We start from the raw sequence: 12898 nt of genomic DNA, 5'->3' as shown, positions 1-12898 counted from the left end.
ATATTTTTAGTTAATTGGGACTTCCTAAATTAAAGTGGTATAAACTAAGAAATCCTGGAGTAGCAGCATGTGTTTGACTGCAGCATGATGACCCCTCTCAGAGAGGGGTGGTTTCAAAACACCTCTCCTGGAACTTGTGGTGTGACGTTCCCTTGCAGTGCAGCAGGGAGCTCTTTTGGGGCAGCCACCAGCACCATGCTGCTGGCTGTGAGTGGGAGGTGATGTCTGCAGCCGCATTCTGCTTGTTGTTTGCAGGAGGGGGGGCCCCATCACCTTTTCCTCGAGCCGATCCGGGAGGCGCCAGCTGCACATCGAAGGGGCCTCCTTAGAGCTCTCAGATGACGACGCGGAGAGCAAAGGCAGTGACGTGAACGAAGCGCAGCCAGCCCCTGCTGAGTAGAGCCCCTCACACCATTTGCATGCAGAGACCTTTTACACAGTAGTCGGCAGAACGAGGAGGACTTTCCTGACCACCAAACTGCCTTGTGGCCCTAAATCTGCCTTACAAAATGTCGGCATGCTACAAGGTTACTTATCATAGGTCAACTATGTCTTAAGGCTCTCCAGCCTCACCATACTGTACCCTGCTTCAGATATAGGTACAACTGCTTTTTTATATATAGTAAACAAAATGGGATCGTCTCTGTTCAGTGCATCTATTTTCCAGATACTCATTGTAAAGCCATTTTATAAAGCATCATGTGAAGGATGAAACTTTTTTTTATCAATACAGAAACTTCATTCCCAGAGGGTAGGTGGTTGGGACAGGCCCATTGTCATGACTATGCATGCTTTGTTGTACGGACAACATCCTTCCATTTCTTCTGTGCTCAGACGGCCTTGGCTGTGTTGAGTCTGTTGGATCATTGAAGACCAAACTGCACCTGCATCTTTCTTTTCTCCTAATTGTTGTGATCAGCACACAATCAGTGAGTGAACTGTGAAAAGGCGTTGGGAAGTGTTAGAGGGAAATGTAGGGATGAATGAGTAGTGTCCATTTTTTAACCTGCAATATCATTTTGAAGTGTTCTCAGCACCTGCTTCATCAGTTAGTGTTCATGCAGTACAGGCAAAATGAAAATAGCGTCACCGTTCCTCTCTGTACAGTACTTCTGCGTTTGTAGTGTCCTGCTATTACCATGCCCAACAGATCTGTATATATATTAAGGCTAGTATAATGTGAACACCAGTGGAAAATAAGCATACAACACAGGCAAAATAATTTATTAACTTATGGCTGAGTAGTTGTCAGGACATGGAGCCGAGGGGCTGCACCGTGAGACCGTGGCCAGCCTGCGCCGAGGGCAGCGGCGCCGCCTGTGCGGGGCTCCCGCGGAGTCTGTGGTTTACAGGGGCTCGGAGATGGATGTTGCCTGCCTACGAGTTAACATGCCAGTGGATGTGAATCCTTTTTTTTTTTTGTTGTTGTTGTTGTTTTTTTTTTTTTATTTTGAACAGTATTACAGCGAGTAGTTAGCATTCTTTTTGTTTAAATAGCTGAAAAACTGACATTACAGAAAGTGCCTTAGACACTACAGTACTAAGACAATGTTACATATAATTTGCCTATATAACAATGATTTAATGTATTAATTTTGACTGTGCTTCATATCATGTACCTCTCTAGTCCAAGTGGTATTATTGATATTAGTGACAATGAATCAGTGTTAACTAGGAAACTTCCTCTGCCACATGCTCAAAAGACATGGATTTCCTTTTTTTGGTTAAAAGCTTTAACATCTGTCGCAAAGGTTTTGTTGTGTGTGTTTGGATATTTTTAATCAAACTGGCTGTTGACCACCAGGCATCTGACTGCAAATATCTTGTTTTCTTGTATACCCATATTTCTAGACAATGATTTTTGTAAGACAATAAATTTATTCATTATAGATGTGGCCGCCTGCTCTGTTTACTTACAGGAAGAGCTATCTCCTGAGGCTGGCATAGACCTTAATAAATAAGAATATGACTGGAAGCTGCCTTTTCCCTTCTTAGTGTTTTGTGTTTTTTTGTTTGTTTGTTTGCTTTGCCTTTTTTTTTTTTTTTTCCCTCAAATACAGTGTAAGTTACCAGTCAGGCCTGAGCCTTTGCCTGTGAACCTTAATGGCAGTGCAGAGCTGGAGCAGAGGAGTTCTGACCCCACCTGCTCATTTTCTACACCATGGCACAGGCACAACGCCTTCCTCTGAGCCCCATTGTGATTTTGAACAAGGTCTGCTCTCTTTACTTTTTCTTTGACAGATGAAGTTTCTGTTTGTGGAAGTGGTGTGGTGCCTGTTCCCCTCCCTCAGCCCTGGTCTGGTGGCCGGAGGCAGCAGGCTCCAGGCAGAGGCGCTGGGGGCTGCAGCAGCCAGGGCTGATCTCTGCAACCTGGTTTGGGCTGGGGGGAGGCTGTGGGCTGGCTGGGTCTGCTGGAGGTGCAAAAACCAGGGCAGGGGCTGGGCCTGTTCCACGAAGGGGAGTTGGGGGCATTTGGGAACGTGGGCCCACATCTGGGGCCCAACCCCTCTCTGGTGGTTCCAGGCGGGAGGGGCTCTGGCCTCAGGACCCCTCAGGACCTCCCTGCTCCTGTGCCTCCCCCAGAGCTGTACCTGCTGCTGCTCGTCCTGCTGGCAGGGAAGGGCTTTGCCATCCTCTGCAATCTTCTCAGCGCTGCAGGGTTGTGCCTCTGTCCCCTCCATCGTCCACATGTGTGACTGTCACAGCTGCCTCCCTGCAGTGTGCAGAGCACCCAGGATCCACGTGCGAGTAGTTTTTGGGGCTTTCTAAGGGATGGCTGGGGGGTGACTGCCTGCGACAAAGGTGTCTGGGTCTGTCCCTGCACCTCAAGGGGGCGGGTGCCTCTCCGCACCTCCACCCATGGGGCACAGGGCAGGGACTGGGGCTGCTGGTACCAGCTGGGAGCAAGAGCAGTGCCCCTGAGGCCTGTGTGGGGCTGGCCTGGGCAGCAGCAGGAGGGCCTGGGGGCTCTCAGGGGCTGTCCCAGGAGCACCGGGGCTGGAGCCGAGCCGAGGCCTGTGAGAGCAGCTGTGCCCATGGGGTGCTGCTGGAGGCAGCGCTGGCACAGCCCTGAAGGGGGTGCACGGAGCCAAACGCTGGAGGCTGCACCTGGAGGCTTCAGCCACGTCCCCAGGCGCAGCTACATGACAAAATACAGTCACGGCCACCTTTTCTGCAAAATCCACAGATTCCACATTAAAAGAACTTTATTTCTGGAAGATTACTTGCTCAGCTTTGTCACGTTGCTGTTTTTAAACTGCGTCACTATCCGTGTCACCTCGGTGGTATGGTACACTGTCCTATTGAAACATGCCATATAGATTTTGAATAAATAAAGCTACAAAGCCCAAGTTATGTACAAAGATCTTAGGCAAAGATATTATGTTTACAAACCTATGTACAATAAAACAAATGTAAACAGTCAAATGCAGCAGAGGATGCACAGGAAAGGAGGATCATACAAGCCCTAACAGCAACGAGTGATGTTCCCACCGCCCTTTTGCTGGGGGCAATGTTTTTTTTTCTCAGCGCTTGTAAATAAACAAACTTAGAGCTGCAGAGCCAACGGAATGTGATGGACCAAACTGGGAAGATCTTTTTTAACCTACTGATCAAACCCCAGCTGGGCTTGCTGGTTCATTTTTGAAATCCACCAACTCTGAGGCACATAGACAGAGAACTCGCACAAATACATTGCTTGAAAGACCCACAAGGTACACAGTCGCCCAAAACTGTCACAGAAGCCTGCAAGTGACACTGTAAAATCCAGTCATATATTACACAGATCTGAACATGGTTTTGATGGTTATGGGGTCCTGGGAGGGGGCATGTCATGGGCAGGGCAGCCCATGGGCTTAGCGGCTTCCTAAGGAGCTGAGTGTCCCTGTGTGGAGGCGGGGAAGGCTTGATGCAGGGGGCGGCTTCCCAGGGCTGGGGGCGTTGGGGCGCAGGCACCCCACAGACCCCAGCTCCTGGCAGCAGCCACTCGGTGCTGCCCTGCTGCCCGATGGGGCTCAGGGCTGGGCCTGGGCCAGGCGGCCACAGGGCTGCTGCCACCCCTCTCCCCTTGCTCCCCCCACAGCCCAGCCCCAGCCCCCCACTGCTGGGGCTGCACAGGCAGGGCTGGGGCTGTGCTCGTCCTCCCCTGCCCACACTGGGGCTTGGCTAGAGGCAGACACACAGCAGCTGCACCCTGCACAGCCATAGTTTATTAAGCTGCAGTAACTCAGTTACAGACCCAGACCTGATCCCCAGATGCAGATGTTTTGCCACCTCCCTCACCTTACCCCACATCTCTTTTGAGAGGTTGGAGCCTGCTGGGGAGGAGAGCAGCTGCGTGGGTAACTGGCAGGATCATGGAGGGGGCAGGCAGGGAGACGGGTGGCCTTTAAGAAAAGCAGCAAATGTTTCTGTCACGCCAAACCTAACTTAGAGAAGAGAGAAAGTGGCAGGTCAAGGAGCACCTGGCCGAGGTTTTGCAGCCCCTGAAACAGAGCACTACGTGGCTCAGCTTGCGCGACGCGGCGTGGGGCCAAGTCAGAACATGTCCACTACAGCAACAGGAGGAAGTTAACTATTAACAAGATGCGAGGGGCTGTGAGCACAGGGCTTCCTCCAGCAGCAGCCAGGCAGGGACTGCTGCACATCACAGGGCAGGTCGTGTTCCAGCAGGGCGGGAATGGGGAGGAAACTGAAGCAGTTCTTCTCTTGGTGGGCTGAGAAAAGCATCCGCAAGTCCTAACACAACCTCGCGCTGACTCATACGCTCAGGGGGAGCATTCCAGGTGCTGATGAAGGTCTGGAGGCTCCCAGTCCAGGGGAACCTTGATCAAAGCCGTTTACTGCCCTGAGAAGAAACAAGAGACAGGCAGGTGAGTGACAAGCAACCCCAGGAGCTAGTCCCGTTCACCCCACCCACCACCAGGAACTGGAAGACAGACCCACCGCCTTCCTCCTCAGCCCCCTCACAGCACCCTCCCCGAGACACAACGGGGACAGGGCAGGGGGAGCCGGGGGGCCTCAGCCTCAGGGGTACACCTGCACTGTGGGCCTGGTCCCCCCACAGCTCCCCTTCCCCGGGGGGCTGCCAGCTGCAGCCACTGCCGGACACAGAGGGGCACAGCCAGGGGCAGCTGCAGGGCCAGCTCCAGCCAAGCCCCTGGGTCCATCACAGATGGCTCTACGCAGGCTCTTGTAAAGCAGACAGGGAAGCAGGTACATACAGATACACACATACAGGTGTCCACATGCAGCTACAGAGCAGCTGCACAGGGGTGAAGGGCTCTGCGTGGGCCGGCTGCAGACGCTGCAGCACAGCAGAGGCTGGGGGGCAGCCGGGGCTCCCCTGCAAACCCCCAAATCCCCAGGAGCCCCGGGCTCCCCTCTCCCAGAGCTGCTGTGGGAGGTAAAAGCACACAGAGCCTAAAGCACGCAGAGCCTGCTCCCTGCGGGCTGGGAGAGGAGCACCTGGCTACGACAGCTTCTCACTCCCTACGTGGCCGACACTGACATCTTCTCTAATTAGGCGCAACTCACAGCACCCGGAGCTCCACCATCACCACAGCCTCACGGCCAAGGAGCAGTTCAGTTCTTTGCCTCCCTCTGCCAGGACAGCTCACCCACCCCTGGCTGCCCTGGAGCAAGCACCTCACCCCTCTGTGCTGCCAGCCCCAAGTGGGAACAAAAGGAAGCTGAAAGGCTCTGTGAGGAGGCAGAAGCAGCTGACCCGGGAGCTACCTGCTCTGAGGCCTCGGGCTGCACCCAGGGCAGTGCTCAGAGGAGCGCAGCCTGGTGACCTGCCAGTAGTTCGCATGAGCAGGGCCCCGGGGCTGGGACAGGCTCACGACTGGCCCCAGGACAGATGGCTGTGGGTTCCACACAGCGCTGGTCCCATGCTGCTCACACTCACCGCTGACCCTACACCTCCCAGGTCTGGGATGTACAGACCCTGCCAACAAACCCAGAAGCAGCTGCCGTTGTGCTGGACAATTGCAAAACCCTTCTGGAAGGGTTGAAGGATGAAGAGCTCAACTGCACTCTCGCGAGCAAGGTCAGATTCCCAAGGTAACCTGGGGCTGTGCTGCTTCCCACACCAGTGCTAAAGCAGGGAGAAAACACCTTTTCCATCTCCTCCCCACTAAGCTTGAAATTTCAAGCATTACTTTGATACATTTCAGAGACAAATGCCTCCAGGAGCGCCTGCAGCAAAACACTGCTGGAGGAGGCTTAGGGGCAGATGCATTTTGCTAACTGATTTGAGTGAAGGGGCAGGAAGCCAACCTCCTCCCGACATGACTCTGCAAATTACTTATCAGCTACAAAGCTGCTCTGCCAACTAGACAGGGGAGAAACAAAAAACAAATAGGATTAAAATGTGGCAGTTTGCTTCCTTTTGAACAGAAAACTGACGTTGAATAGCAGCAGCATGGAGGGGTCATGTCTGGCAAGTCACAAACCAAAGCTCTGCAGGTTCGTCATGGTTCCCTGGGCAAAACCCAGAGCCCTTCTCATGACACACAGACGCTGCCCTGCTGTGCCCTTGCTCCATGTGCTGTGTGCCCTGCCCGGGCTGAGGTGGGACAGAAGTGACGGCCGTGTCCTCACAAGGCAGCCATCAGCTGCACCATGGCATGAAGCCAAGGGCAGCGCACACAGCAGGAGCTGCATCCCCACAGGGCCCCAGCTGCACTCACTGCCTGCAGCTGCCCCATACTGCCTGAGGGATGCACTTGAATTAAATCCCAACACCTGGCATTTGTGCATGGCACTACACCAGGGACCGGCCATGCCAAGCAGCATCCACTTCTGGTATTGCTACTTTTGGGGCACTGGCTGCTCCCAAACAGGGTTTCACCCCGTGGGGAAGACTCAGCTGCAGCCACCCCCACCCAACAGACCTGTCCGTGCAGGCAGCTTCACCTCTGAAGGATGCCACGCACGTCTAGCCCTCCCCAGCTCCTGCTCTGAGGCTCATTTGGCAGCGTGGGCCCTTTTCAGTCTCCCAGAGGTACACAGACAAGGCCAGAAGCCACGAAGCCATCGGGCACTCTGCACAGACACCACACAGCTGTGATGGGACCCAACCTAAATCACCGGCATTACAAATAATCCCCTGAAGCCTCAGACAAAAGGGAGAATGATCCCCCGTCCCCATCTCAGAGCCGGGGGCAGCAAGGGGATGAAGGCTGCAGCCCCAGTGCTTTGCAGCATCCCCCGTGCTGGGGCAGAGGCCTGTGAGCACCCCCAGCCCGATCAGGCGCTGCCTGCAGCTCCTGCCCTCGCGGAGCGTCCCGCTGCCTGATGCACTGGGGGGAGGCCAGGGACTCCCTTCTGTGTCCTGACCTCACTCTCCAAAGTGAAACCACCAGTGGAGCACATCGATTGCTCCAGAGGGACCAGCGCCCTATAACCTATCTTTACAGAGAAGCTGTTTTGCTGTTTCAGGCAGGTGTGATGTGGATTTGCTGGCGGCAGTGCCATGAGAAGTGGTGAGCATGGTGAGCATTGGTCACGCGAAGAGGTGCCAGCACTGCACAAGATGGAGAGTGCTCACAGCACTACGATGCACAAGGGAGACAAGCAGGCTCTCTGATGAAGATGGAGAAGATTAAAACCTTGTTTAGAAGCTTTGTGAGGTTTCCCCATGATTTGCTAATTAAAAGAATATCAAGACAGAGCAGAGCGCTCGTTCGCGGCAGCAGCTTCTCCCAGGATGAGCTCCCAGTGAACCCACACTGTTCCTTCTGTACTGCTCGCCCAGACTTGCCCTCGGTGCAGAAACAAAGATCAAGCAGCAGCTTTGAATTGCAGGAAGCCAGTTCAGTAAGTGGGGCACAGGAAAAGGCTCTGAACAGTATCAGCAAACGAGGGGATGCTGAAAGCTGGCATTATGGCTCAGTTTATAGATGTTTTACCAGCCATGGACTTCTGTTGTTAACAAAAATGCACAAAAGAAATAAGTTAGCATTACTGCAGTTAGAAACAAAGGAAAATAAGTTAAGCAGAGCAATTCTTAAAGAAAACTGTAGTGTGGCGGATGACTACTGACCAACGAGAACAACCTGGGAAGGGAGGTCTTGTACTCAGTCTCTGGGGCAAAACCCTCCACCATGGCACACCCAGAGCCGGGAGGAACACGCACATTGCTCCACGCTCGCCGCTCCATCCAGGCTGGTGCACACATGGGGTGACCGCACACAGAGCTGGTGCTGCCAGGCAGCCCAGGGACCTGCCCTGGGTGATAAATCCCAGCCAGGTCACTCGCTTCCTGCTGCCAGCACTTTCCCCAATCGCTCAGACCCGACCCAACACCCTGCAGTGCCTGCCCGGTGCTCCTGCTCAGGGCTCCTCAGGTCAGGCTCTGGTGCTTCCACCTGCTCTCTGTCCTGTGATTACTCAAGACAGACTTTTACTCACTGATCTGTATTTCAAGATGTATTTAGCACAACGTCTCAGAGTCCCTCAACCCGTAAGTATCACACAGAACCTCACCAGCAGACTGTCTCGCAGCTGAACAACCCAGCCCGGGGAATACACCGATGTGGTCAAAGCACACTTGGAGCCCAGCTTATCAAGGAAGCACGAGGAGGAGGTTCCCAGGCAGATCAGTGCTTTACACCAGCGCCCTGGGGCCCTGCTCCCACTGCCGGCAGGGCAAGGGGCTCACAGCCCTGCTCCTGCCCTCCCCCTGCTCCGCAGCGCCCTGTGCAGCACCTCGGTGCCTGCCTGCTTTGCCATGACCACAGCTACGGCAGCTGAGCAGCAGCCAGCCAATGTCCAACGCAGTGCTGAAGGAAGAACATGACCAAAGGGCAAAATTCACAAAGTTTCAAAGTGAAGATTTCACCAGTATTTCAAAATTCACTAAGTTAGCAGCGATGCTTTGTCCCATCTCTCTGATGTGTCTGGTTCAGTCAGAAGCATGCAGGTATTGAAGAAATATTAAACCAAGAAAGCAAGCAGCACTCAGTCTTATAGTTGCAACTGGTCACAGCACCAGAGAAGTTTATCTAAAGTAAGGAGAAACAGAGATTACAGCCTCAGGCTTTGCTCATTGCCTATTAGTTCGTAACGCTAGAACTACGTCATGCAGTTAGCACAACCACCAACGCTGCACCTCCAAGCACCAGAGTTAAAACGCATGCAGCTTATCATGTAAATGAATTCATTTACCCATGACCAAGGTGGGGAATATGACCTTTTCACGCCTAGTGGAGAAAAATTGAAACAGTTTATGCACACAATACAGACATTCTTGGGCATAACCCTGGATGCAAGCAGCGGGGAAAAGCAGGGGTGCTGAACCAACCCTCGCCTGCTCTCTGCTGTGACCCCTGCGTAAGGACGCTGCTCTGCATGGGCAGGGGGGGATCCCTCTCCAGTGACCACCAGCACCCCCACCACACTCCAGTGCTTAAGTGCATGACCCAAATAAAAGCTTGGAGCACTGCAGAGCACCTTACGGGATGTGGATTTACTCAGCTGCACCTGGTGCACCCACATTTAAGAAGGTTCCCTCTTTTCCTGAGATTTTTTTTTTTTTAAAGGAAGACTAGGGAACAGTCTTCCCTAAAAAAGAAGACCCAGTTCCTTCCTTTCTGATGTATTACAATCAGGGCTGGGGACATCAAGCAGAGGTGCTTTTCACATTTAAACTTTAGCTTGCTTTTTTTTTTTTTTTTTTAAATAGGGTATTTCTGTGAATCTACTGGGCTAAGAATAAACACCAACTGCAATGACTCTGACGTGCCGGAGGAGCAGGGTAGAGGCCAACAAGCAGTTCATGCCCCAAGGAACAAACACCCGGTCTTGGCTCGCTGCTGTCCCAGCTCAGCTGTTCTAGTGCCAGGCCTCTGCAGAACCCACCAAGGTCAGAACCATTTTATTCCCCAACTGGATCGAAGTTCGTAACAATTCAGAACAATCACAACGATTACAATTACAAGAAGCAAGCACCTATTGGAGAATGTGCTCAGGTGCTGTTCTGCTGGGTCCTGGTGCCTGTGCAGAAAGATCATGTTCCTAAAGGAACGACTCTGGAGGAAACTGATCTTATGCTACACTTGGTAGAGCACAGAAAAAGAAGAAAAGCAGTAGGTAAGTCCTGCCTCCTCCAGTTCTCCAGCAAAGCTCACTTGCAAGCCCAGCTATTCTCCAAACATCCCCCAAAGTGACGCTGAGGTAACTGCTCCTATCCCTGCTCCCACCACACCATCTCCTGCACGTTGAGCTTCCTGCTCAGCTCTACTCAGCAAGCAGAGAGCAGGTGTCTGAGGAGAGATGAAGGTTCATCGAACATCTTAACCAACAAAATGGGAAAGTAAATGGAAGTGTAATGACGTGACTGAATTACCTCTGTCACAATCCCACCACCCAGCAACTGGCTGTTCATAAGGCAGCAGCTGCAGATTGGACCGGGTCTACGAGCACACGTGGCTGATTCAGGCTCCAGCGACAATTTGGGGCAGGGAGGAGAGTACAGGGGCTGGAGAGAAAGGAGGAGAAGAGGGGAGAAGAAAGGGCACTCCTCAGCTCAGCCCCTCGTGCCCAGCCACCGTGACGTGCAGGGGACTGGGCACCGCCAGCAGGCAGGCACGGTGGGGCCGAGCTCACCGCGCTGAGGGCTCTGCCCAGGTACTGGTGCAGAATTATTCAGGCTTTACACGGGAACGGTGCAGTGTGCGTGCAGCACAGACACCGCATCACCCCAAACCACGAGAGAGGCAGGAAGGCAAAGCGAGGGGAAGGGGCAAGCCCCTGACCCCAGCAGCACATACGAGAGGAGGAGAGAGAGAGGATAGAGCCCAGCAAGGGTCTCACAACTCGCAGGTGTGCACAGTCATTTCCATGCACTTTTCTAGCCTGCTAACATCCTCCAAGTGTGCTGTAGAAGTGCTCTACCAATAGGCTGCCTTCCTAAGCCTTTTTCAGCTCCAGCCTGCTCTGAGCTGCAGGCAGCCAGCCCAGGTAACAACTGTGATGACAATCTGGATAATTAAAAGTGACCCCCCCCCAAGCAGCAATCAGCTTATTTGTCACACCACAACTCAATATAGCCATGCTGCCTGCTAAGAACAGCTCTAATCTCCCCCTAGCACTATCCTGACAGCTTGCACACGAAATGAAGCCTGCATTGAAAGTGTGAGCACTGCTGTGGGGGATGCATGGACCCCCCCCGTCAGCCTCCCAGTATGCAGACAACCCTGAAGTCTGTCCAATTTGCAAATGACAACGACCTTGTTAAGTATCTGAACACTTCCTTTCCAAAAGCAACAAAAAACGGTTGCTCTAAGAACTCTGTATGCCAGTTTCTAAGCAGCAGCTTGCCCTGCTACCCACATAGCAACATGATTCAGCTCACAGGAGAAGGATTGCAGAAGCCCAGCTTGACTGTTCTCTATATGGCACTCTTTAGGTTGCTAACAGCTCATTTAATGCTCTAAAATAAATTCTAGATTGAGGGCGTGCTGAAAATCAGCATTAAAATTGCACTGGCTTAGGGTTTAACAAGGAAGACTAGCACCACGGAGGGAGCATGGAGGGTGTTTAGCCCGGTGACACCCAGCACAGGTTTCAGTAGCACCGAGTAGCACCGGAGGAGCGCTCGGCTGCACGTCCTGCCCTGCAGTGCTGCTCACCCAACCACAGGGACGGGGAACGTCCTCCTGCTGAACCACTTCCCCATACGAAGGGAAGTCATGTGAGAGTGGTTTTTCCTGTGAAAGCAGTTTCTGGCCTCCCGGCTGATGCGCAACACAGCCGGGAGGAGTACAGCTGCCCCTTCCATCAGCCAGAATTACACAATCAGTGACATTTTCTTTTCCACTAATAGAGGGGGAAGTAAAAAGAGGGCCCCACCCTCCAAGCGAGCCTATGCTGCCCACACTAAGCTGTTCGTACTGAGGGAATCTCCAGAGTTGTGGTTAAGGCACTCCCCACGCACCAGTAGCTATGGCAACTCCACCACTATTTCCTTGAGATCCTTCTGAAGGCCGTGGTGTCCCCACCAGCTGAGAGATGAGGCAGCAGGGGGGCAGAACTGGTGCTGACATCCTACCAGCTGAGAGGTCACACACTTGCTTTTCTCTTTGCCTTACCTAAGTCTACATTATCCTTGCTTCTCTGTCCCCTTGAGAATTTGGCTCCACAAATTATTTGTCTTATTGGATGAAAGCTGCGGTGGGCTAAAAACAAGCCCAAAAAACCCTCCTGCTTCACAGAGCATCCTGAAACACACTCCCCCCTCCTTTAGTGTAAAAATAAACCCCGACTTACCCTTTGTCGAAGAAGGAAGTATGTCCTGGATGAGGGTACTTTGCACCATTGCTGTTTATCATGCTGCTGTTAACATTCCCTGAAATATAGGATTTCCGTGATGCCTGGTCCTTTGCAAAATTTCTGCAAGCAGCTAATTTGGATTCTAAGGCCTGTGAAAGGAGAAAAAGTAAGATTAAGAAAAATGTTTTGCTGTTCAAGTTCAGGCTTTGACATGACCACAGATCACCGTGATCTGTGTGATCACCCCAACGTAACCATCTTTGGCAAAAACTGAACTAAATGGGAACAAAGCTGTCATTTTCTGTCATCTGTCCAGAATTGAAACCCACACAATGAGATGCTGATGCTGACTGCCAGGCATATTTTGCTTCCATCAGGGCTAGGATTTTGTAACATATCAACTCCCATTTAGGTACCAAATGTAAAAAGGTAACTTGGCAGAAGTTACTGAAACCTCTTGCTTTAAGAACTTGAGTGAGGCTGGCGTAAACTAACCAGAGGACTCAGAGAGAACCAAAAGCAGAATCATCAAGTTTTGGGAGTGACCGTACATTTGGAAAATTGGAATTTTTCCCAGGACAATGTCTTCTGGCATTTCTTTCTTAATCATTGTCTGAAAAAC

At 52.3% G+C, this 12898-nt stretch overlaps 2 protein-coding genes across 10 annotated transcripts in view; one reads left to right on the top strand and one right to left on the bottom strand.

Annotated features, from left to right (window-relative positions):
- The window catches only part of MYH10 (myosin heavy chain 10), a 102257-nt gene extending 100368 nt beyond the window's left edge, over positions 1-1889 (top strand). For all 3 annotated transcript variants that reach the window (XM_068655245.1, XM_068655243.1, XM_068655244.1), the window contains one exon: positions 256-1889. In XM_068655245.1, coding sequence (XP_068511346.1) covers positions 256-400 — 145 coding nt within the window. In that variant the 3' untranslated portion in view covers positions 401-1889. The remainder of the gene's footprint in view (positions 1-255) is intronic.
- A 1279-nt stretch (positions 1890-3168) lies between these two features.
- NDEL1 (nudE neurodevelopment protein 1 like 1) overlaps positions 3169-12898 on the bottom strand; it is a 25225-nt gene continuing 15495 nt past the window's right edge. For 2 of the 7 annotated variants that reach the window (XR_011088796.1, XR_011088795.1), the window contains exons 8-11: positions 12274-12425; positions 10352-10483; positions 9172-9206; positions 3169-4846 (exon numbers count right to left, since the gene is read on the bottom strand). Coding sequence is in view for 5 of the 7 variants with exons in the window: in XM_068655246.1 (XP_068511347.1) it covers positions 10387-10483; positions 12274-12425 (249 nt within the window). In the remaining 2 variants the exon portion in view is untranslated. The other 5 variants (XM_068655246.1, XM_068655250.1, XM_068655249.1 and 2 more) reach the window with 5 other exon arrangements.

This window comes from Anas acuta, chromosome 18 (genome assembly GCF_963932015.1).
Source record: "Anas acuta chromosome 18, bAnaAcu1.1, whole genome shotgun sequence".
Classification (NCBI taxonomy): Eukaryota; Metazoa; Chordata; class Aves; order Anseriformes; family Anatidae; genus Anas; species Anas acuta.
The sequence above is the reverse complement of the archived record's forward strand: the minus strand, read 5'-3'. Positions and strand labels throughout refer to the sequence as shown.